A 25,900-nucleotide genomic window follows, 5' to 3' on the forward strand; every position below is an offset into this window, starting at 1 on the left:
TAGCCACATTGCATGTGCTCAACAGACACACTTGGCTAGTGGCTACTCTTTTGAATAAAAAAGACATAGAACATTTCCACCATCACAGAAAGTTCTACTGGATAACACTGAACTAGATTTTCGTGTATCAACACACTTTGAAAGAGTATTAATTTAAAAATGTTTACTCAACAGAACAAATTTAGAAAATACAAAAAGAAAAATGTCCAAAAGATTTCAGTTAGAGACCAGGAGGCTTGAAACCCGATGGGAAATGATAGCTATTCATAAAATAGCCATGACTAGAAATGTTTAAAAAAAATAGAGTTTCTGAAAAATAAGATTAATGCAGAGAAGCTATTTAAAAATAATCTGATTTAAAAGAGGCATCATGGAAATATAAATGTCAAGTAAGAGTGTTCAACTAATAAAAAACAATGGAATCAGTCTCCTTATCATACCAAAGTTATAATTCTTTAAAAACCAATAGCTTAAACAATTCTTAGAAAATAATTGCTAACTGGATGGAAGGTTTAGTGTTTGGGAATTCTAATTGTTCTTTCTTGGCTCGTTTTTTGTTTGTTTGTTTTGTTTTGTTTTGCGGTATGCGGGCCTCTCACCACTGCGGCCTCTCCTGTTGAGGAGCACAGGCTCCGGATGCGCAGGCCCAGTGGCCATGGCTCACGGGCCCAACCGCTCTGTGGCACGTGGGATCTTCCCGGACCGGTGCACGAACTCGTGTCCCCTGCATCGGCAGGCGGTCTCTCAACCACTGCGCCACCAGGGAAGCCCAACTGGCTCTTTGTAATGATGTCTCTTTTCCAGCTCTGGCTCTGGTTTCTTCTGACCTAGCCAGAAGAGCCAAAGACTACTTCAAATGTTTGATTCTTCATTTCTCTAAGTATTGGAACACTGCTTCTCTCAGTAACTATGTATAGTACAGTATCGCATTTAAAGTATTCTTCCAAATTTATATGATGAGCACCACCCAGATAATTAGGATGACTATAAAGAATTCACTCTTAGACTACTTCACTATGGACTAAAAGAGGCTTCTTCAAAAAAATAATCAATATTCCCGTATGATCACACTATAGGCACATATTCAGTTCTGCCTTTCTAAAAGTGAAGGATAATATGGAGCTAGTCATTAGGATGAAGTGTTTCTCAGAAAAAATATCTGAAATCAGGAATCCACTTTTAAGAGATTAAACTGAAATAGAGATTTCCTTTCTCCATGGTCCTAGGAATTAACTTGATGAGATCCAGCACTTTGAAACTTTTTGAAAATGTTGTGGGACAAGTCACCACATTTGAAGTATGACCTCAAACACGTCAGTTGGAACAAAACAGTCTGTTTTAAACACAGCTTTCAGGAATTGGAAGACATGTCAACTTCAGATGCAACACTTACACTTCTTGATACTGTACACGAATGCAATCCTGACCTGTCAAAAGAATACTGAATGACTACAGATAAATTCTCCAGCACTAGAAGAGTTATGCCAACCTTTTCAATGTGTGAAAAACAGAATTAAGTCTTTAGTACTGCACATGAAAAAGAAGTCCAATTGTTTTAGGTTATACTTGAGTATTCAGTGTTTACCTCAAAAATTTCCATGAACTCTCACGGTAGGGAGTCCAGCCCAATCGCTGTGAATCCTTCTTTGGGGAGCAGTTTATAGCCACTCTAAAGCATTGAGAGTATCCCAACCCAAAAGTCAAGACTGTATAAAGGTGCTTGCTAGCAGGGATTTTGGAGTCAGGATGCCTGCACTTGAATCCTAACTTGCCCATATTTGGACTCTTGAGTTTGTACTAACTCATCTGCAAAATATTGATAGAAATTGCAAATTTCTATAAAGTTATAGTACGACAAAAACTAGAGGATCCATGTAAAACCATTAGTACAATTACTAATACATAGTAAATACTAACACATAATATCTAATATTCGTATTATTGCTAAAATACCCTACTTAGACCTTTGCTTTTGTTATTCCCTCCATCCTCATTTCTTTTAAGAGCCCATACTCATCCTTAAGTAGTTCATTCAAGACTCACTATCAGCAAGCCCTCTATGAGACTCCCTAGAGACTCAGCTAGATTAGGTGTCCCTCTCCAAGTCTCCTATAATTCCCTGGCATAACTTTATTACTGTACCCTTCACATTGTAATGTGCATGTGCGTGTGAGTGTGTGTGTGTGTGTGTGTGAGTGTGTGTGTGTGTGTGTGTGTGTGTGTGTGTGTGTGTATTGTGAGAGAGAGAGACTACACTGTCGCATATGCCTTCAAGGCAGAAACTACGCCTCATTCATCTTTGTATCCCTAACACTTAGCAAGAGCATGCCCAGAGTAGGAATGGAAATATTTTCTGAATAAATGAAAGAATAGAATCTTGATATTTTCTAATAGCTACTGAAACAGAACATTTTAATATTCTTGCAGCCAAAGCTGAACTAAACTGATGTTTTATTGAGTTTGCTTCCTTGTTTTCAATATGAATTCTTAGTGCTACATATTGAAAATCATTATCTCCAAGCTGAGATAATTTCCCTTTATAAACAGTATACTGCATATTTTAATCAAAACCAACATAAAAATCAGCAAAATAATGTATTCAATGCCCAGAGTGCTGGATCAAATTAAGTTAGATACAGTTCCTGACCTCTAAAAGTTTTTAATACGAGAGAAAGTACAAGATAAATAAACATAGATGCCTCTCAAATATATTCTGTATGTATGTATGTGTACATATCTATGTACATAGCTACAATATACATAATAGAAATGTAGAGAAGTTAAATGCACAATAACAGGCCATAGTGTTTACCTAACAAGCATAGTTTCCTTGGAAATCTTCACCACATTAATGATTTTTATAAATTTTTCATCATAGGAATGGCTTTCAGTCAAGTCCTAATTAATTTTTAGTAAACTATGAAACCATTCTAAGATGCTCATTATAATCTGAATGTATGTTGTCTCTAAATTTTAAGTTACATGAAAATGTCTTTATAAATATATACTTTGTAATCATACCTGTTTATTTTTTAAGGCACTAATAATCTAGTGATTTTATAAATCAGAGATAACGTAATAAGTTACTTCCAGGAAGAAACAAAGAGATTAAGATTGTTGAAAATATTGTTTGTCCATTTATCAAGTGTAAGCTGGCATCATTTTCTGACTTATATATGTTCATTACCACTGACATACTAATAAGCAAGTCAGATGAAAGTCTACAACTAACTTTTTTTTTTTTTTTTTTTTTTTTTTGCCGTACACGGGCCTCTCACTGTTGTGGCCTCTCCCATTGTGGAGCACAGGCTCCGTATGCGCAGGCTCAGCGGCCATGGCTCACGGGCCCAGCCGCTCCGTGGCATGTGGGATCTTCCCGGACCGGGGCACGAACCCGTGTCCCCTGCATCGGCAGGCGGACTCTCAACCACTGCACCACCAGGGAAGCCCCTACAACTAACTTCTTGTAGCCAATATAAAGTCTATTTCTAAAGTAGTGACACAATCAATCCTCTCTGCTGTACTGAATGTGTATTTTATCCAGTCATGTATCATTTCAAAGATGCTTGGATAACTTCAAACAGAAGATGTTAGAAAACATCCTAGAGGTTCTTTTTCCCTCTGCAATAAGATAAAATAAACAAGGCTCCACAACCTGCCCGCCTTTTCACTAAACTATTTTAGAATGACTGTGTTAAGGATTAGGTTTCGTCTTGAATGACTTCAATTAGGAATGGTGCAAATCACAAACAACACATGCTAGAACAGTCTATTATAATAGTCTTTCTAATTACACTTCAAGAGCAGGAAATCTAGTTTTGTCATTGCTGGTCTTGACACACTTTGAACCAAGCCTCTTTCTACAGCATTTCTACCTCTAGAAAAGCAGTTTACAGTCCTACTACTAGTTACTTGACAAATATAAATAATTTCTAGACTTACGTGTTTCTGAGGATAGTGTACATGTTTTGGAGACAGAACTAATCAATTCTTTCTAAGTCACATTTTGTTTACCTGTGAAATAAAAGCAAAGCCTATATTGCAGAATCACATGTTATAAGAAACAATGTATGTAAAGCAGAGCTTAGTGTAGTGCCTGACCCAGGGTAATTACTCATTAAATGAGAGCTCCTGTTATAATGATGATGATGACCATGATCATCATCATCTCCATTTTTTATGTCATGGAATTAATCTGATCAAATAAGGAGGAACAGGAAAGCTGCATGTCTGACCCTTTTCCTCTCTCCATCCCAGTTATCTTAATAGGCTCATTATTAATGATCTTCCTAGGGAGTGATGGGAAAAATCATCAGAAACCTGAATGAACCTCAGCCTCTGGTCAAACAGAACCAGACTAGCCCGTGGGTGCTAGAACAATTCAATTAGGATTTTTAATATACTCTCTCCTTCTCTTCTCCCTTCCCTACTGGATTTTAAATGTCTGTTTGCACTGGCTAGATGCTTTCAGGTACAATGATATGGATAAACACTTCCATTGATGAGAAGGACTCCTATATAGCTTTTCCAGAAGAACATTGTCTATTGTGTGTTCTATTTCATTTTTATAATACAATTAAACAGATGCATGGAGAAATCTGAGCCATGTAGCTAGGTTAACATTCAAACAATGCACTTTTATTAGCTCACAGAATGAAATTTCGCAAGGATTTAAAAAATCTGATAGAATTTATGCTCAAGTAGTAAACAGTATAAGGAAAGAGAAGAAAGAAAGGTTTTATAGCACTTCAAGTAAAAATAAAAGACCTGTTATTTTACCGCAAGATCGATAGAAGTCATTGCATTTAGGCCCTATTCAGAGATACACAGTATTAGTGTCACTGTAGGTCATGACCTCAATGTACTTTCTTCCAGTCAGATCAACTTCAGATATCTGAGATCAAGGCAATGAGGGGAGTCCAGAAATCACACTACATGACAAAGTTTGAATGACTTAAGAAAGTCACCCTAGCAGAGAAAAGCCTAAGGAGGGACATGATATCTCTCTTCAAGTACAGCCCTGGAAAAGATGTGAAAAAGAAAACATTCTGTTCAGTCTCTAAAACCTAATCTGGATAAACCAGTGATAGAGAAAGGTGTTCCATGTCAGCTCAACGTTTTAAAACTTGATAAAAACATGAGTTGTGCTGCCTTAAACTTCCAATTACATAGATTATTCAGAAAAGTTCATAGAAGGCCATATAAATATAGAGAATATATTAGAAAGAGGGGCTTTCAACTGGTAGAAGTTTGAGTCAGGTGATCTACAAGAAGTTTTTAGTTTCAAGATTCTATGATTCTAAGAATATAAAGAACTACTGTTTGAAAAATCTCACTTAAATGTCTATATCTGTGAACATGTTACTGAATTTATGTAAGTCTCATGGAGTATGATGGCTTAAGCAAATAACATGAAATCAAATGGGATTTGGATATCGCTGCAAATAAGTAAAAGTTAATTAGAACAAAGGGAGCAAAAGCACTAAGAAAATTGAGAGGTAATATTTAAATTAATTGCTTTCTTATTATAGAAATGGGTCTTTCAAAATATAGAACACGTAAAGACTTAATATATTTCAGTGTACTTATCTCTGAATCAACATATTTATATTAAAGAGCAAATATTATAATATTTTCAATGGTAATACTAAACTATTTATAAATTGATGTTTTGAATCATTTGAAACTACAATGGATATAGGCAATCTTAAACCATTTGGAAAAAAAGCAAATACCAATTATATTTTACCCACAAAAAAATTAAGAGAAAACCAACAGCTATCTAACTCAAAAGTTAGCTCACATGCATCCTAGCCATTCTTTCCTATTTACTAGGACAGGCCTCAAAGGAGGAAAGGAGGCCCCGATAGGAGAATAACCCTGTTCAAATATCCTTGTAATTTCATTTGCTCCACAGTCTCTAACTTGACTACAAGAATTGATGGTTGACTCTTGTTCTTTCCAACTCAGGCAAACAATCACTCATTTCAGAGCGTTAAAAAGTTCTTCACACATCTTATACAGTGCAAACACAAATATATCTTTAAACTGCATCCAGGCTCTGTAGAGTCAGCCAGTGAGAAGAGCCAGGATTTAAAATTCCAGTTCTGCATAGAAATTATTCTTTCATACTTATTTCTTTTCTTCATAGTGCCAAGCATATATTGTCTGGCACATAGGGATAGTCAATAAATTGAGTTAAATGAAATCTGGATTCTATGTTTATTTGTTAGGTTTTGCATATGACCGTGCATTTATTTTTCTGTTTTTCTGGGCATCACATTTTTTTCTGTTAAACAGTAATGTTCCAGCATGTTCAACTGAATGCAACACCTGATGTACATCAGTTTCATAGATTATTAATAAATACCAATTCTAAGGTGATGGTGAGAGACAGTTACAGAGAACAATATTATAGAGAGGTAAAGTCATACGTCATGTATCACAGATTATTTAGGGTGCTCAAGTGTTCAGACCATAAAACAAGATTCAAATGTCATCTAATTCAATCTCTATTCCATCCTCCTGCTAGAACTGTTTCTCTAATTTCACAAATATGAATTGAATTTTTTTGTATTCAGAAAGACATTTTTAATTTACTTTCATTTATTCCAAGGATATTTATTGATCACTTATGAGGGTCAAAACACATGAGAAAAGTAAAACATACACATATGAGAACAAATATAACTTATAAGTGAACAAATATAACAAATATAACTTATAAATTATTGTGTGACAATAATTACTTTCAAATTAATTCAGAGCAGAATTTATTAAGATTTAAAACGTGACAAGTAATTCCAGATTTTTGTTCAGTCAACATTCGACAGATATTTGAATGTCAAAGGAATCTATGCACTGTGCCCAGAATACACTCTGCATTTTTCTGCCACTGAGGCTGCTTATGCCAGGTAACAAAAGCCTCCTCTATGCCCCACCATGGCTGACATCACTAATTGGCCATGCCATCCATTACTGGTGACCCTAGACATGCCTGAAAATTCTTCTCACCAGTCACACAGGAAACTTCTAAATTCTAATGGAGTTAGCATACAAGAAAAAAAAAATACATATACACTTCCATAGCTCTTAGTACATGGGATAGTGAGTAACGTGCTAGCTAGACAATAGTCTTATGTCTAATGGTTTTGCATTAGATTTGGAAATATTCTCTAAATGGCCATTTCTTATGCTGATTGTCTATAAAAGCCAAGGCCATAATATTTCCTGATGGCATAAATCTGGAAATTTTTGTTGAAGCTCAGAACAATGGCCCAGGATAGATATGTACAGCTATGAGCCAAAGCACAGAGATGAGAGAAATAATACAGAAATGTAGAGGATTTCTTTAGAAGGTTAAGGAAAGTGAATAAGCATTTGGAGAACAGTTTTACAGAGGAATAAAATCAGCATGTCAAAACTCTAGACATTTATTTCATGTGTAATTTTTTAATGTACGTTGAGCTGAAGACTTTGCATCTGCGGGAATTTTATTTCTGTATGCAGATATTTGTGTGTCAGAGAATGTGTGTAGCTGAGAGAGAAGTAGCTACAAAGTATTATGAGTGATATAAGTACCTAAAGTGGGTTGGACACTTAACTCTACAGTAAAAAGGAAAAAAAAAAATCTTTATTAAGCATCCATGATCCACAAAGCAATGTTCTAGGCATTGTTAGAAAACCTGCAGGAGAGATTTCAACTAAAGTCTGAGGTTCTCTGAAGAGAGAACTTTTGTCAGCAGGCATATTGAGGCACCTTAAACACAACAAGGCTACAGGCAGATCATTTTAGATCCAGGGATTGTTTTTCTTAATTGGTTCCTAGGGATACTGCAAATGAACAGAAATACAATATGAGCTCAGAAACAAATTATTAAAAATAAATTGCATGTGTAGCTCTTCAATAAAAGATTCTTCTAAATCAACTAAAATAAAAGTGAACAAAAATTATAGACCCAATTAAAATATATTCTGGATTAAAATTTTTAAATCCATTTTTTAAAATATTGCAGATTTCAGTAGCAGGTCAGAACTTTGAAGCACGGTGCGAGTGGTATTTGTCTGATGTTTCTGTCTGGCTCCAATCTTTGGTAGAAGCCTAAGATTCCTTTACTGGGGTACCTGATCAGGATCATGAATTTCTGTTGAATATTCTCTGATATTCTCCTAGAAGAACTTCATATCCAAATTCAGACTTGTTTCTCAAACATGTTCTATTGTTTTTGGTTACAGCTTCCTATTTTAACTAAAAGAATTTGCTTGATTTTTTTAAATAACAGTTCTAGCTGTGTGAACTAAAACATGTTTCTGAAGGAGAGGCCGTATTTTGGTTTCCTTGCTCCCATTTTATTGAATAATTATTTAACTTATTTTCATTGATCATTCTTGACAATGGGAATGAAAATGTGGCAAAGCAAGGACAGCCCATGCATGGTATGAAAAAATATCACTGCTATGTCTATGGAGGTGGTGCCTGCCAGAAAGTATGGGCCCAATAAATCTAGACTCTTCCTTGCCCTATTATAAGTCAGATTATCTCCTTACACACATACACATTCATTCATTCATTCATATTCTCCCTCCCTCTCCTTCCCTTTTTCTCTCTCCCCAAATATATTTTGTTCAGCAAAAGTGGCAATACAGAGGGTTGATAAAACTGTCTTTCCTATTTATCTGACTTGGAATAAACCTGCATCATCTTAACTAATCTCACTTCAAACCAAGATTTCGAAATGTCATGGCAGGTCTCTTGATCTTGACACTAAGAGACATTTAAGTTTCCATGAGATTACATTTATCAGGACTTTTATGACTGAATCATAACTTCTGACCAAAAGTTTCCTCCTTTTACCAAAGTTAATAACCAGAAATCCTGTAGCCACAGCTAATCAGACAGCATCCTTCAAGGCAGGAAGTGAATTTCAATTCCTGGCCATAGGAATCTTCAATCAACCTTTCCCAAGACCCTTCTCTTTGCACCTAGACCTCACGGGAAAACGTTCATTACATACTTCCCTATATTTACCAAGAAAGACTATGAAGTCATTTTGGACAGGCTAGCAGCCACGAAAAGCCAATTAAAAAGCTCAACATCAAATCAGCCATTCTGTGGATTTTTACACAAAACTTCCCTTATGCTCAATTATAATCTAAGAATGCACTAGTAATTTGTTTTCTATATTTAGGTCCTCCACAGTTGAAATCCCTGACATGTGATTAAAAATTATCCTCTTTGAAAAGTAAATCCTTTTGAATCAATTTTCTGCTTATACAGAAAAAAAAAAAGAGGAAAAAGAAAAAATATACTCTAAGAAAATTCTGGTCTCATGAGATTTAGATTGACTTTACACTGGGTGCTGTCTTGGCTTCTCATAAGCTTTTCCCTAACTCACAGACCCCGATCTAAGACTCCATATTCCTTATGTTCATTATGATCAGTTGGCCAGTTAGCTTCTGCCCCCACTGAGGAAAGCTCAGCCCACCCATGCCTGACAGTTTAGGAAATCAGTAAGTTTAAAAGCTCACAATCCCCAACTCCCGAAAGGAAGCAGTTGTATCGTCTTTATTCTAGTTGCTCTGCAGAAGAGTAGTACTAATGTCCATTATCCACATCACCTTGTGCCTTGGCACAAGATAAGATGGGGCTTTTGCAAAAAAAGAATCCATTTATCACCTACACTGAAGATTATTCAATTTCTATCTATCTTCCTACATATATATTCATTAGGTAATATTAAAAACTAGCACTTTTGCTACTTCGTCTAGATCGTTGTTTTGGTTTTGGTTTTGGTTTTTTTTCCTCTCCAGCTCTAGTTTTTATTGTCCCTCACAGGTCTCTCTCAATGCAAATTCCACAGCCCAAATCCCAGCCAGAAGGAATGACAAATAATTAAGGACAAAAGATGAAAATAATAATTCACATGAGACTGTATGATGAACTCTGCATACTCACGAATATATGCCAACTATCTGTTATCAAGGAAATGGAATAAAGCTCTTCAGACCAATGAAAAGTTAGTTTTCTCTTAAGAGAGAAAGGTGGAATATGTATATAATGCCTAAGGGATGTCGAGTACTTGCCATAGGAGGCCAGTACAATAAACAAACAAGTACCAAAGTGTCATTTTTCAGTGTTCCCTTATTTACAGACAAATTACAAAATTATATAGAAATTAAACCCACTTGCATATTAGAAATGCACTTCAATTCACCCATGGATCAAAGAGTCATTGTTTTAAACAGTGTATTTTAACCTCCTTTCAAAAGATTACTAGCTCAAGATCAAAAATATTCCCAGATTAGAATATCAGAGCTATCCTTAACATACAATCTTCCAGATCACTGGAAATTTTAAGAATCACTGGTTCTTAAAATTTTATGAGAGAAGTGAAAATGCAGTTGTCATGGTTCCCACCTCCAGACATTATTTCAATTGTTTTAGGTGGCTGCTAAGGGTCTACGTTTTTGTAAGTGTCCCAGGTGGTCCTAATTCTGATGGTCTTTCCATCCACACTAAGAAACATCACCCAGAATTTTCTCAACTCTACAAATGAATCTTGTAATACAGAAACGATATCCCATCCCTACCATGCTCACAACTCTCTAATGTCTATTATGTCTCAAATGAAATCAAAGATCTTTGTTGTGGTCCACAATGACCTACATCATCTCATCCCAACAACCTTTCGGACAGTATTTGCTACGAAGCCCCTCCCCTGCTTTACTTCAATTACAGTGGCCTTAGGGAGAATACACCTTGTGGTCTTGGTACTTTTCTCTCTTCTTCTAAACTCTTCATCCAGATATTCACAGGCCTCCCTTCATCCCTTCAGAAAGCCATCAGCTCAGATATTCCCCTAGGAAAGGCTTTGTCTGTCCCCTATACAAAACAGCACACTTCTTACCCTGACTTATTTTATTAATAGCACCCACCACTGCCTGGAATTATATATCTGTGTTCACTTTCTGCCTCTCCTACTAGAATACACAGTTCTTAAGGTCTGGAAGTCAGCAGTTATGCTTACTGCCATGGTCAATGACAGGTAGTAAATGATCAACCAAAGTCTGTTAAATGGAATTGAACACTATGAGTCACATTTTGATTTCCTAAGAGCATAAGTTACTGGTAAGACTTTGGGTTTCCCAAAGCACTATTACTGGTATTTTTAAAAGTGAGGAAAGTGAGGAAGATGGAAGAATCAGGCCCACATAAGAGCAAAAAAGACAAGACCTTTTACTTTTAGAACAAAACCTTCCCATTCTATTTGACATTATTTCAACTGTCTTCCTACTCTTTTACATTATTTTTTTCTCATTATTAACTTCTGATAACTCACTTATTCTCCGCACACTTTTTATGATTATGATCTTCTTTACATAACAGACTTGTCAAAACTTCCAATGCAAAATGGATTGCACCATGCCAGGATATGTATCTACACGTATATTTACATTTTGTAAAACTGCCTTTTAATCGCTTAGAATGAAAACTTCTTCCTGAACAGAGAATACATTTATCTCATGTGTCATTTACAGACAATAGTTCTCTATTTTTAAACAATTCCATTCTATGCAGAAATGAGTGCACCTGAATAAAGGAAAAAAGTGCCAATTTGTGTTTACTGGGTAAGAAAGAGAACACCTTTCTAGTGACTGTCACCCAGGTATCTTTTTGACCCATGTGTCACTTGGGCTACTCGTATTTAGATAGGGGACTGAACTTGAAAGAGAAGGCAGTACATTTCTGTGCAGATTCACTTACATTATAAGTGAGGCACCTGCTTCCCAGAGGCACCTGTTTCCATATGCTTCCCAGAGGCACCTGCAATCTACCCAGCCTTCACCAGAAAGCAAACTGATTAAGGAAATAGCCATCGACAGCCATTAATTCTAACCTTTGCAGAGAAGAATGAGTTACAGCCCTCCCTAGTTAAAAGAGAAAAATAAAAAGGATGGATTGTAGTGCATTCAAAGACAAAGTGTTCAAATAAAAAAAAAAACTTGAAATTTGTTAACATTGAACAAAGCATGTGATTAGATTAGTCGATTCTTGCTAATGTTGAGATGGCACTGGTCCATGGCTAAGGAGCTCTCCATGGTGTGCATGTATCATCTCACAGCATGATCAGCAACACAGTAACCAGGTAATAAGTCTCCAAAAGGTATAGACCCAAACCTCAAAAGCCTTTCAATGTAGCTAGGCAGGCAAGAAGTAAAACCATAAATTATATAAAAAAATAGCACTTACTAATGTCAAGTGTAATTCCAACTATAGAAGATGTAGGCTTGGGAGGTTGAGAAGGCTTCATGGAGAAGGTCCGTGTAAAGACTGGCTCTCAAAGGAGAAAATTAAAGGGCAAAAAAATCCAGTGGAATCTACTAATGCAAGGAGATATGCAAATGTACACAGAAATGTAGAGATGGTGTTCCACCCTGGGTTTCTTTTCAATACCAGATCATAACTCACACCGTCAAATCTAGCTGCTGAAGTTAGTGGGAGAACAATTGTCTATTTCTATATATATACTCATGCTCGGAAAACAATATAAGACACATGGAGAGTAGGGGAAAAAAAGAGTGAAATCATTCTTACAGCTCTGCAGGAAGAATCATACCTCCTTTTCAGGGAAAGTTCTTTTCACCTTTCCCCTTCTTTCAATGAAAGAGAAGTTAAATTGTACAGTTTTTAACAATCTACAGGCCAACTCCTTTATAGATAATTCAGACAAAGTAACTGATTTATTTTCTTCTCCATCAGGCCAGGTAAAATTTCACCATTAAGTAGTTTTCCCCCAAATGGCCTAAGAGTTCACCAGATGAGAAACACAGGGTTGCGTTATATCAACTGGGCACCTCATGATAAACTCCAGTACTGTATGAATAAATGCAGAGCTAGCAGTGATACTGAGGGATGTAGAAAGAGTAAATCATAGAGAGTAGAACTAGGAGAGAAATGCATTAAAATAATAGAATAAAGAACATACTTATTCCTTTCTTATCCCTGAGCGTCTGCAGTAACCCCCAGCTAATTAGTACTGCACATTTCTAGATAATGTTTTAAGGTCTTCAGGGGAAAAAAAAGAGTAGAAAATTGAAATTTCAAAAAGTACTACTGATATTTAATTGTGTAACTATGGGCAGGCCAAAAACAATTGTGTATGTGTAAAATGACAGATTTTAAATAGACAACAGCTAAGTTTCCTTCCACCAGGAATTCAGAAATTAGGGAATAAGAAATTTGAACTTCATGAACTCGTTTTCAAAGATGAGTATAATTGGGAGAAAAGTTTAGACAAATACATGACATCAGAATTAAATGTAGTAATTATACAAATAAAATATATATAAGATCAAGTCTATCTGTACTCTAAAGGGAAATCCTGAAAAGAAAAAAAAAATCATAACAGACCCACTGAAAATTAGAAACCGGTCCCTTTTCTAGGATGCCGTGCCAGGAGAACACATCTCATCTCCTCCTGACATGCCTCTGTCTCGCAGCCAAGCAAAGGCTTATAGAAAAAGACATAGAAAGCTGGGGGAATACACACTTTCAAAACATACATACGTCACGTCAAATGTTATCTCTAATTCAAATGGTGACTAAAACAAAATGAAGACACTTAAGATTTGGTTCCCTGTAATGCTAAAGGAGGAATACATATCACATTTTCTACATCTCTTTAAAAGTTCATTTTCAGCTCTCATCAATTAACATGCTCTATAAAGAACTCTGTAAAAAATGTGGTATAGTATGCCAAAAGAAAAATGGATGTTACTCATAGAATGGCTCTTCACCCAAAAGATAAATTTTGGTCCCCCTGCCGCCCCCCCGGCCCGGCACCTCGTGAAGATGTATTTGATTAACACGTTGGCAATATTCATGCATAGGTGCTGACACAGGAGAAACTATAATTCCATCCATTTTCAGTATTGCTGGGTAAACCAGAAGTCTCTACATAAATGATTCCACAAGATACACTCCCAACATTCCCCAAAGCTATGTAGTCAGAATAGTGATGAATAGAAGGAAGATATTTCAAAGTTTCTTCTTCTTTTTAATAATATATACTTTATAACATGTACTATATAAAGTATATAACATATACAACACAGTTAATATATGTATATGTTGTATGGGATATATAGCATACTTGTATGTTATATGAAATAGAACATATATGACATACATATGACATATTTTATATAAATATATAATCCCCCTACAATTATGCCATTCTAAAAAGAGGAATTTTCCTCATACATTGTTAGGAAAATTACAGTAAAAGTATTTTGCTTTTTTGTTTCTTAAAATAGCAATTTACCAACTATATCAAAATTAAAATATTATAGATTTAGTTTTGATAGTCTTATAAATAGACAACTACACTAAGTTTTCTAGGAGCATAGTCGTAATTCTACCATATTTGTTTCTGATGAATGTACACTATAAATGAAATTTTTGTTTTCCCAGGTTTGCAGGGAAACCAAGAATGCAGGTATTGCCTAAAATAATAGCTCCCCAAATATTTAATGTGCCACCTGGTACCTCTTCTAATTCACAAGTCATGAGCCTAAGGTTCAATGGTAAACTGAACCTAAATATATGTTTGTAAAATCGTTTTTGATTACGGGTGAATGTTTGGAAATTTCCTAAATTTGACACCATTTAAGTACTACCACCTAAATGAAAAATAACAACAGGATGTTACTGCCCAGAGGTCATTAAGACAAAAGAGGACTTCCAGGTTCTTATTCTCCCAAGGCAGTTGAGGGTAGTAACTAGAGGTTACATTGCAGAAAAGAGGGAGGCCGGAAGTAAAAGGGTCATCAGGGCCCAGTGCAGGTCAACAAGTATGCTCAGAAAGAAAGGACTGAATGGAGGAAGAAATATACAGGGCCACCCAATTTAAACATTGTTTTAAAAAAACCTTTCTGACATTCTTTCATGGATTTCTAAAATTGTGCTCTTGATGTTTCATACTTTAATTAATAGGAAATGGGTAGACTTCAAATTATATTTTAAAGCATTCACTTTACTAGCAAATTAAATAATTACTTATGTAACGAGCATGGTTAAAATATGGAATAATGATATATATGCTATTTCAAGGAGCACAAAAATGATTAGATGAATACACAATAGACCCACTCATTTCTTCAGACCGAAAAACCAACTGAATATTGTCTAAAATGACCTGAGAGGTAGCAGATAATTCTGCCAGTCCTGAATTACAAAATTCTTGGCCCTTTCTTTTCATGTAGATAATGTTTGTATGAGCTGGAACTTTCAAACACCACCGTCTAGGATTGCATTTTCACTTCTATTATCATTAATTGATGAATATTAGCTCCATTAAAAATAACAGCCACATAAAAAGAGTTCATTGACTGTAATGGGAAATTCCTGGTCATCTATCAGACACGGATTGATTTTAGCTGCAACTACCGAGTATTTTCCAAAAAGTTTGTATCTTACACTTCATCGTATAAGACTACAGTGTAAAAAATAAATTCAAGCAATGGCTTTTGTTAATACTTTCTATTCTTAAATGAAGCTATTGAGTCACAATGCAACCAAAGTTAAGACACCAAAAAGGCAGGATTTTTTTAATCTATTTTTTCAGAAAAGTATAATACATTTAAAATATATTTTGATGAGAAACAGAAGACATTTTTTGAGAAAACTTTGCTACATTATAAAGCATATGCTTTGTTAAATGTTCGTATATATTCTCCAATAAATGGGTTGTATCTTGATTGCAACATTTCTACATCTTTAAAGCATGACTGCTATATTACACCAGGATCATTAATTACCTTAATTTCCTGAAAATTAAAATTTTCATCTATAGTGGAACTTAAGTCTTAGAAGTAACTCCCATTTTACTTCCAAGTTCTGAGAAAGTGTGTGTATTTAATTTTTCTTACATACTAACATTCAGAACACGTGAACTAAAACCATTTCATAGATGTTACTCAGGTATTGTGATTTAGTTTCTTAATTCATTTCAAAAAGTAGATGCTTCTAAGCATTTTATTTATATAATAAAAATTGTCATCAGTGGTTAACAATTCCTCATCTTTTCCTGAAAACAAAAATAGATTTGATAATAAAATAAAAATTTGAAAGTCATTTCAGAAAACAAGTTTTAAAATACTACTTCTCAAGTCTAGAATAGAAATTTCTAGCCAGATTAAATTAGCATCTCATCAACATTCATTGTAACAATGCTTAAATTCAATCAGATAGAGGGCGTATAGTATTAAAATGACTTACTGATACTTCATGAAAAACACTGTCACAGACACCTAATTTTTAAAAATATATTTCCTTTTAATACTTCTTTCATTTCCTCTTAACAGAGTCCTCTTTTTATTCATAGGTACTTCTAATTTGAAGTCCTGATAGTGATTTATACTATCCAACTGTCCTTAATAAAGACTTCAAATGACATAAAGACAACAAGACACAAACCTCTTGGTTACAACTAAGCACCTGCACTGCTAAAGTATTCTGCATCTTCTTCAAAATGTGTCACAAAATTACCAACAGGATAAAAGGGAAATATAAGCAGTAGGTTATAGAACTTTCACTGATTCATTTTTGAAAATCCACTAGTAGGCCTTCAAAAATATGTGAGACTAAATCAAAGTCATAAGTCATTATACTTTACTTTAACATAATTTCTTGACTTAGCCCAAAATTCTTCACATATAAAATATTCCATTAGTTAGCCATAGGACAACATGAGAATTCTGTTCAACACAATATGTCTAATAAAATTAAGTTGACTTTAACCACACTGTCATTTAAAGAAGGCAATTAAATTAGGCTGAAACACAAAATTTAAAAAGCAGCCTTGGGAATAACTTTTTCTCTTACAGCCATGACCAAATCCTATTGAACTGATTAACCATGCAAGAAAAGCAGCATAAAGCTGAAGAAAGGGCACTAACATCACTACTTGGCTTATCTAAGAACTCATAAAAGTAAAAGGCTCTTACCATTTTACTTTACTATATACTCTAATATATAAATGCTGCTACTTTTCTGCAGTTTAACATTATTAGTAACGTCATATCTTTCTTCAATCATCTAAAAATCTTAATTCTAGCTTAAATTTTATTTTAAAGAACAATATTAATTCAGAATATGTCCCTTTGGTGGCAAAACACGATTACCACCAAATAAAGTAATAAAGAAAAGAATTCTAAAAGGAAATTGGGGCCCAAAATTCTCTAATGCAACCAGCCCTTGGTGACCATCAATCTCATCAGATACTGCTCTGCCCTCTATGTGTATTTAATGAATATGCACCCATTGCCTGATGGGATCTGTAGTTTCTTAAAAGAAGTGTGGTAAGAGTCACTTGCTTCTTTATTTGAAACTATGAACGTAGAAACTTAAATATGTTGCAAATATCATTCCACTGCATTTTGTAGAGTTGATCAGTTTCAGCCCTGATATTCTAAAACACTGCATAACTTATCAGCCATAATGAAAATGCATATATATGAATATGTGCATACACATTACAAAATCCTTTGATAATATCTATAATCTATGTCTTAAAATGCTGTAAAATGAGAATTATGGTTCTGAGAGAAAATGCATGCCAGAAGTATTCACATGAAAATAATATTTCAAATATACGTGGAAACTTTTCAGTTCAATATACTGAAGCACTTTCTAGGCATTTCAATATACAGTGTGTATTTTCATACCTTTACTTGAACACAAATTTTGTGTTTTTCATTGTCATTATATTTTTATGTCTTCATACATATAATACTGATGATCTTTATATTCAGGAATTCCTAAATTTCTTTCTGGATTTATCACTTTCAGGCATCAATACTCAACACTGGCCAGCAACTTCCTAAATACTTCAATCACTACATCATACTCATATCATAGATCAAAAGAGTTCTTCAGAACCATTTAGATAATATTTTCCTGAACCCATTTAAGAAAGAGAAAGATTATTTGCTCTTAGTAAGTATATAACTTAAATGGGTGCACAACCACCACACACATATTCCACCTCCATCCCATTTCCCTTGATGGCACCTACCCTAGTGTTGTCATGGTGACGATGGTGTACCAGAAGGCAGCAGGGATGCTGGTGAACTTGCTAGCGGAAGACCCCTTCTCTGCGTAGAACATAACCGTAGCGAAGATGATGATAGCCATGGTGAGCGAGAAGAGCAAGAAGCCCAATTCAGAGGCACAGCTCTTCAGTGTGTACCCCAGGATGCGCAGGCCTTGAGAGTGGCGGGAAAACTTAAAGATCCGGAAGACCCGGAAGACGCGGAGTGTGACAAAGGCTCCACTGACATCCTCATTGTCTGTCATCACCAGCCCAATGTAATAAGGCAGGATGGCCACCACATCGATGATACTCATGACGCTACGCACAAAACGGTAACGACTAGGAGCTGCTGCCAGGCGAAGCAAGTACTCAACTGTGAAGATCATGACACAGGCTGTATCCAAGCAAAAGAAGGCCACGGCGTACCGCTCCCCACAGGGCAGTTCTTTAATGTGACCTGGGCTAGACCCACAGGGCACTGTTTCTACCACATTAGCGATGACTGAGACGGCAATGAAGAAGCCGGTAACATAGTAGAACACCAGGGCCATTGTGCTGGTGTGAGGGTTCTCAAAAGCCCGCCAGACCCTCTGCCGAGCCGTCATAGTGGGCAGCGCGCTCTCTCCGGTGTTGTCGGTATCAACATCGTCCTGAAGACGCTCCGCGTTCTCTCGCCGGCGATCCTTGTACTCCTCATAACAGCAGTCGCCAATAATTTCTGGGATGAGGCCAAAGAAGGCTAATTCTTCATCATAAGCGGAGATACACTCATGGCGAGGGTAGTGGAGTTTCCCAGTGCGGTAGAAATTCAGGATGTGGCGGAAGATGTCTGGGTCACGGTCAAAAAAATACTGCTGAGTCTCTGGATGGTAGAAAAAGTCCCTCTCCGAACTGCCCAGCAGAGTGTCTGGGTACCGTTCCAGGGTGTCCTGCCATGTCTGGAAACGAGTGCCACTCACATTCAGCACAATTAGAGCATCCTGAGTCCTTTTCCTCTCCTGCCTCGGGGGAGCTGGCATGGGCCCCGAGGCCACAGGCATCCACCCAATGGCCGCTGCCCTTGCAAAGGGCAGCCACGCTGCTACCCCCGCAGCCATGGTTCCTTCAAGTGCAGGCCAGAAGGGCAATCAAGTCTCTACAATGGGTCACTCAAAGTAGCCACAATCACCCACTTCCTCCCGTCAAACAAATACTACTGGTCCAGAGGTATCAGCCTTACTCCAAGGTAGGGCTCCTGGTGAAGTCACAGTTCTCAGAGGGCAAGTTTCCCTCAAAGACAGGTATTTGGAGTAACGGGGGAAAAATACAATGTCCTAACAATCACACCCAACAAAACCTAATCAAACCTCTTCCTGCAGTCGGACCAGGTTAGCCCCGGCACAAATAAGTACACAGGTGACTTTCGATGCCTCAATTTCTTCAAACAGGTGTCTTTGATTTCTCCCTTAACACAGTCTGGAGTGTGTGTCGTGCAGGATAGAGGAGACGAAGGACAGACACTCAGTGGTATTCTTTTGAAGAATTAGGGAACCCTTCCACCTTCCTTTTCAGCTCTTTCAAACCTTCCCTTTTCAAGTGGCCCTTCCCGCCAAAGGAATCTCAAGAAGGAGACCTGTTGTTGTAGCTTCCGAGGTTCGGTCACAGCCGCTGCCCCACGTCTCTTTGGGAGTCCGGTCGCCACCTCTACTCCTCGGGACGTATTTGCAGAGACGGAAGTGCTGTGCGTTGGACGCGGCTAGAGGGCATTAATATAGATCCTCCTCCCTCACGTCTACGAGCACCCGCCGTGTCTGCCAAAAGCATTCGCCCAATCTCCCCTTTACTCTCTTGTCAAGTTCAGCTCAGGTGCAGTGTGACAGCTACAGAGCCCGGGAGCTGGCAGCCGCCACTGCCGCCGCGGCAGTAACATCTGCTTCCGCGCACAACGCGCCTCGGCCGCGGTACATACCTGGCGAAGTGCGCGCCGGAGCTGAGTTGCGGAGACTTTCTCCTCGCGGTGCACCCGGAACGGGAAAAGCTGAGAAAGCAGCTCGCGAGCAGCCGAATCCGATGCGCCGAGGGAGCATAAATAAAGCTCAAGCGAGCTCTTCTCCCCCTTCCCCCATTCCTCCGTGCCTCCCTCCTCCTTTTCACCTTCCAAAAGCCAGGCGCAGGCGAGCCGAGCAGCAGCAACAAGTTCAAAAGGTGCGGGGGAGTCGAGAACGGAGGGGACTCGCTCCTGCCAACTTACTGCGCCGCGGCGGTTGCCGGGGCCCGAGCGGCGCGGTGCGGGGCTGCTGGGCTGCGGGGCTGCGGGGCGGCCGGGCGAGCGGTGGCGGCGGCGGCGGCGGCGGCGGCGGCGGCGCGGCGGGGCCGGGGCCGGCGCGGGCAAACGCCGGAGCGCGGAGGCAAGAGGCGCTCGGCAGCGCGGGGGCGCGGGAGGGCTGCTTGCTGCTTCCCCGCCAGTGGGTGGTCCTGCATCTCCCCGGGCTCCCCGCTCCGCTCTTGCTCGTGCGATCAATAAATGAGGAGAAAATAAATAAATAACCGCGCGCACGCCCCACCACGCAGGTTATGCAAGGCGTCTCCTGCCTTTCCCTCGACTTGACCTTTCTCTGCCCCCGCCCCCTCGGGCTCCTCTCGCTCCACCCCAGCCACGCACCAGCCCCGGCGCAAAATGTCACCGAGGGAGAGCATCCAGGTGGATCTGCTGGGGAGGAGTGCGAGCCTCGTTGAACAAAGGGAAGCTTCACGCGCTCGCCTGCGGCGGTTTGGTGGAGGAGAGGAGGAAGGGGACCGATGCCTTGCTTCTGCCTCCCTGGGTCCCGGTTCAAGGCGAGCGTGAGGGCGTGGGGGGGGGGCGGGAGGGCGGGGAGGCGGGAGTGAAGGAAAAAGAGAGAGAGAGAGAAGCTGGGTAGGAGGGTGAGCAGAGCGGAAAACGCAGGAATTGGCTGTCTTCTGAGGGCTCTTGGGTAGCAAGACCTGCAAAGCCCCGCGGCGGAATTTTTAAGCGCTTTTTCCTCTTTCTCGGTCTTTCGGTTTGTTCGAACCAGATGTTAACGTTGCAAGAGTTAATATGTCATCTGTCCCACTTGCTGAAAAGTCAGACAGCCTCCTTGGTCGGGGTCTTGCCACAACTCCTTTTCCTGTCCTTTGCAAATGACAGGAAGGATTTAGAACCCTTTTCTAAATGTCAGCGTCGAGGGGCGTGCGTCTCCGTGAGTGTGCCTTCCCGTTCATTTTCTCTGCGCATCCATGCGCACACCTAAAATGATTAAAGTAAAGGGGTCCCTGTGAGGGGTAAGTAATGTGGGAGACTAGGAAATTGTCGCTTTCAACGGTTTTGTTTTTCGGGTACCCCGCCCCCAAGTCATTAGGAATCTTCTTTAAAACCAAGCATCTAACATTTATAACCACTAGATGGCGTGAATGGTGAGAAGTTAAATCCACACCTCAGGTCTGGATGCTTTAGAAAGGTGAAGGATCAAAATGAACTGACCCAACAGAGCATCAGATCACATAAATATCCTCAAATCCAGCCCCCACCCATCTTTTTAGTCTTTATAGGAGATATGCTACTCAGGTCTACGCCTGCATTTTGATGGATATGGGATGTAATGTGGAGAGTTTCTGTTGAAATGCCTTTCAAAATTAAATGTAGATTACTGAGTAATAATAATAAGAACAACAACAACAATAATAAGAGTGTTTGGAAACAGTGAAGCTTCATCTATGTTAACTAAGGAGAGAGCCCAATTTCTACCTGAAAATTACCTTTTCAAGATCTAGTTGGACTCTTCTTGGTTTGTAAAGTAAGTGGACTGGATGTATAGCCTTAAATTGAATCAACTTTCAGACCCTAGAGATCTTAGGCATGATGTGTCAACCTTAAGATTTTGAAATAGAATACCTCAAAGAAAAGACATGAACTGAAAAACGGAGTATATAGAAAGTCACCAGAGAAGCAGAAAAACAAACCTTATAATGCACAGGATTTTCTGTAGAGATGGAAAGGTATTTTTGGTTTGTTTACTTGTTTACTGGTGTAGAGGCTTAGGGAATCCCAAGTTAGTAATTAATGAAGTCATAGCTAACGCATCGTGTAAGTTTGGGATCACAGAACTGAAGATATCTGCTGTTCATCTGTCTTAGTTGAGCAGAAAGATACTTGTTAAAGAATCTGTATAGCCTGTATACCTGAAAACAACAGCAACGACCTGACCTGTTAACTGGAAAATAAAAAGAAGGGGACTACTTAGCAATTAGTATAAGAAAGTTAACCCCTTCCTAATGCAGACATGCAGGTGCATCCAGAGAATGGAAAGCCATGAATGATCGGTTGATGCCAAACTGGCATGCCATCCTGTAGAGATGAGACAAGTGACCTAAACAGAACCTTTAAAATTTGCCTGTAGGGAACTGAACGCTTACAAATCTAAACGCATACGTTTAACCCTACAAAACGTCTAAATAAGCAATAATATAGAGCCTGCATTTTTAAGAAGGTTTTATGGTCTGCTCTCCCCGACTCTCCACAGGCTTCTTGAGATAGTGGAAAGATGTAGGCTTAGAAGTTAAACACAGCTAGATTCAAATTCTAGCCCAATAAGTTACTCATTGCCTTTGTTTCATTTGGCAAATTACTTAACTTCTCTGTTTAGAAATTATAGATAGTAAAACTTAACTTTTGAGGCCTATCATGAAGATTAAGCAGAAAAATACTTCTGAACACCAATGTAGAACTTGACACACATGGAGGGTAACTCAGTTCCTTTTCACTTTAATGCGTAATGGAAATGCAATTCATTTGATTCAGCTATTTTAGTATATTTGCTCTTGCCTCTGAGTTCAAAAATTCCTGTGCCATGATATGCAGGTAACTGATATTTTAATATTCATTCAGGTGTTGAAATGCTATATGAAGAGTATGCATACAGAATCCAGCAGAACACTATATTCTTCCCTTGTCCAGAAATTCCTGGTTTTCCTTCTTGTATTATCATTTTACACACTCTGCTTGGCTGATTGAAAATAAACTCAGCAAAATCAAAATTGAATTCATCACTTCTCTTCTCCAGTCAGCTACTCCTTCTGTTTCCTCTCCTTGGGATGAATAAAGCCCAAGGAAGAAACCTGGCAGGCGTCATAGTCCATGTCCTGTTTTTCAGTACTTCCCCCAACAAATAAACACACTCATCCAATGATCCTTGTGTATTCCACCCTCATTACCGTTCTATCCTTATACTGTACCTAGAGTGATTTTTTTTAACTATTTTGAGATAATTATAGATTCATATAGGTTCTATATAGATATGAATCTATATAGATTCATACAGAAATAATAGGAATCCCTTATACCTATTACCTAGTTTCCCCCAAAAGTGAACTGTTGCATATTATAGTACAATTTCACAACCAGGATATTGACATTGATAGAATCCATGGACCTTATTAAGATTTCACCAGTTTTACATACACTAATTTTTATGTGTTTATACTTAGTTCTGTTTAATTTTATCATACATGTAGATTTATGTGACCACCATCACAGTGAACATATAGAAGATTTCCATTACAAGGATCCCCTTTAATAGCCATAACCATCTCCTTCACTGCCCCCTATCTCTTGTCAACCACTAATCTGTTCTCCTCTATAATGTATCAATTCAAGTATGTTATATGTAGGAAATCATGCAATATGTAACCATTAGAGAGTGTCTTTTTTCACTCAGTCCAGTTATATTGAGATCCATCCAAATTGTTGCATGTATCGATAGCTCATTCCTTTTTATTGATGACAAGTACCACACTATGATTAAACATTCACCCACTGGAGGACATTTGGGTTGATTCCAGTTTGGGGCTATTATGAATAAAGCTGCTATGAACATTCATGTACAAGTTATTGTGTGAACATAAGTTTTCATTTCTTTGGGATATATAACCAAGAGTTACAATTGCTGCGTTGTATGATAAGTATATGTTTAGGGTGGGTTTTTTTAGCATCTTTATTGGAGTATAATTGCTTTACAATGGTCTGTTAATTTCTGCTTTATAACAAAGTGAATCAGCTATACATACACATATATCCCCATATCTCCTCCCTCTTGTGTCTCCCTCCCACACTCCCTATCCCACCCCTCTAGGTGGTCACAAAGCACCAAGCTGATCTCCCTGTGCTATGCGGCTGCTTCCCACTAGCTATCTATTTTACATTTGGTACTATATATAAGTCCATGCCACTCTCTCACTTCGTCCCAGCTTACCCTTCCCCCTCCCTGTGTCCTCAAGTCCATTCTCTATGTCTGCGTCTTTATTGGACCTAGAGTCTGTCATACAGAGTGAAGTAAGTCAGAAAGAGAAAAACAAATACCGTATGCTAACACATATATATGGAATCTAAAAAAAATTGTTTATGAAGAACCTAGGGGCAGGATAGTATATGTTTAGTTTTGTGAGAAGCTGCCATAATCTTTTCCAGAGTGGCTGCATCATTTTATATACCACCAGTTAAGGTTTTTCAGCGTCCTCACCAATATTTGGCATCAGCACTAATTTTTGTTTTAGCCATTCTGACAGTGTATAATGACATCTTATTGTGGTTTTAATTTGCATTTCTCTAATGGCTAATTTTGTTGAACATATTTTTATGTGCGTACTTGCCATCTGTATACTCTTCAGCAAAATGTATGTTCCTTTTTTTGCCCATTTTTTAATTGGATTGTTTGTTTTGGTTTGGGGTTTTTTTACTGTTGACTTAGGAGAGCTCGTTATATATTCTATCAATTGTTCTTTGTCAGATATGTTGTCTGCAAATATTTTCTCCTAATACATAGCTTGTCTTTTCATCCTCCTCACAAGATGTTTTGCAAAGCAAAAGAATTTTTAACTCTGTTGAAGTCCAGTCTATCAAATTTTCCTTTTTATAAAACAAACAGCAGGCTTCCCTGGTGGCGCAGTGGTTGAGAGTCCGCCTGCCGATGCAGGGGACACGGGTTCGTGCCCTGGTCCGGGAAGATCCCACATGCCGCGGAGCGGCTGGGCCAGTGAGCCATGGCCGCTCCGCAACAGGGAGAGGCCACAATAGTGAGAGGCCCGCGTACCGCAAAAAAAAAAAAAAAACACACCAAACAGCAAAAACTTACTATGGAAAGTTGTGAACATACATAAAAACAGAAAGAAGAGTATAATGATTTTTTCCCTTTCTTAATTTCTTTTTTATGGATCATGCTGTTGGTGTCAAGTCTAACAATTCTGCCTAGTCCTAGGTTCCAAAGATGTTCTCTATTTTTTCTAAATGTTTTATAGTTTTACACTTTAAATTTAAGTCCATCTATTTTTGCCTTAATTTTTTGTATAAGATATAAAGTTTAGGGCAAGATTCTTTTTCTTTTTTTTTTGCCTATGGATAGCTGGTTGCTTCAACAACATCTCTTGAAAAGCCTATCCTTTCTGTATCAAATTGCTTTTGCAACTTGGTCAAAAATCAGTTGGGTATAGTTTTGTGGTCCATTTTTAGGTTCTCTATTTTATTCCATTGATATGTGTTATCCCCTCACTAACACCGCTCTTTCCTGATTACTGTAATTGTATCTTAACTCTTAATGTGAAGCAGTTATTCCTTCCACCTAATTATACTTTTGCAAAATTGATTTAGCTATTCTAGGTCCTTGTCTTTCTATATAAATTTTAGAATTAACTTGTCTAAGTTTACAAAACACCTTTCTGGGATTTTAATAGGCACTGCATTACAACTATAAATCTATTTAATAGAATGTACATGTTCACTATGTTGAGTCTTTCAGTCCATAAGCACAGTATGTCTC

General features: G+C 38.0%; 1 protein-coding gene across 1 annotated transcript in view; it reads right to left on the reverse strand.

Moving 5' to 3' along the window:
- KCND2 (potassium voltage-gated channel subfamily D member 2) overlaps positions 1–19,192 on the reverse strand; it is a 474,303-nt gene extending 455,111 nt beyond the window's left edge. The window contains exon 1 of the mRNA XM_060156003.1: positions 18,078–19,192. Coding sequence (XP_060011986.1) covers positions 18,078–19,192 — 1,115 coding nt within the window. The remainder of the gene's footprint in view (positions 1–18,077) is intronic.
- Between the last annotated feature and the right edge of the window lie 6,708 nt (positions 19,193–25,900).

Source organism: Lagenorhynchus albirostris, chromosome 8, assembly GCF_949774975.1.
Source record: "Lagenorhynchus albirostris chromosome 8, mLagAlb1.1, whole genome shotgun sequence".
In the NCBI taxonomy this organism is placed as follows: Eukaryota; Metazoa; Chordata; class Mammalia; order Artiodactyla; family Delphinidae; genus Lagenorhynchus; species Lagenorhynchus albirostris.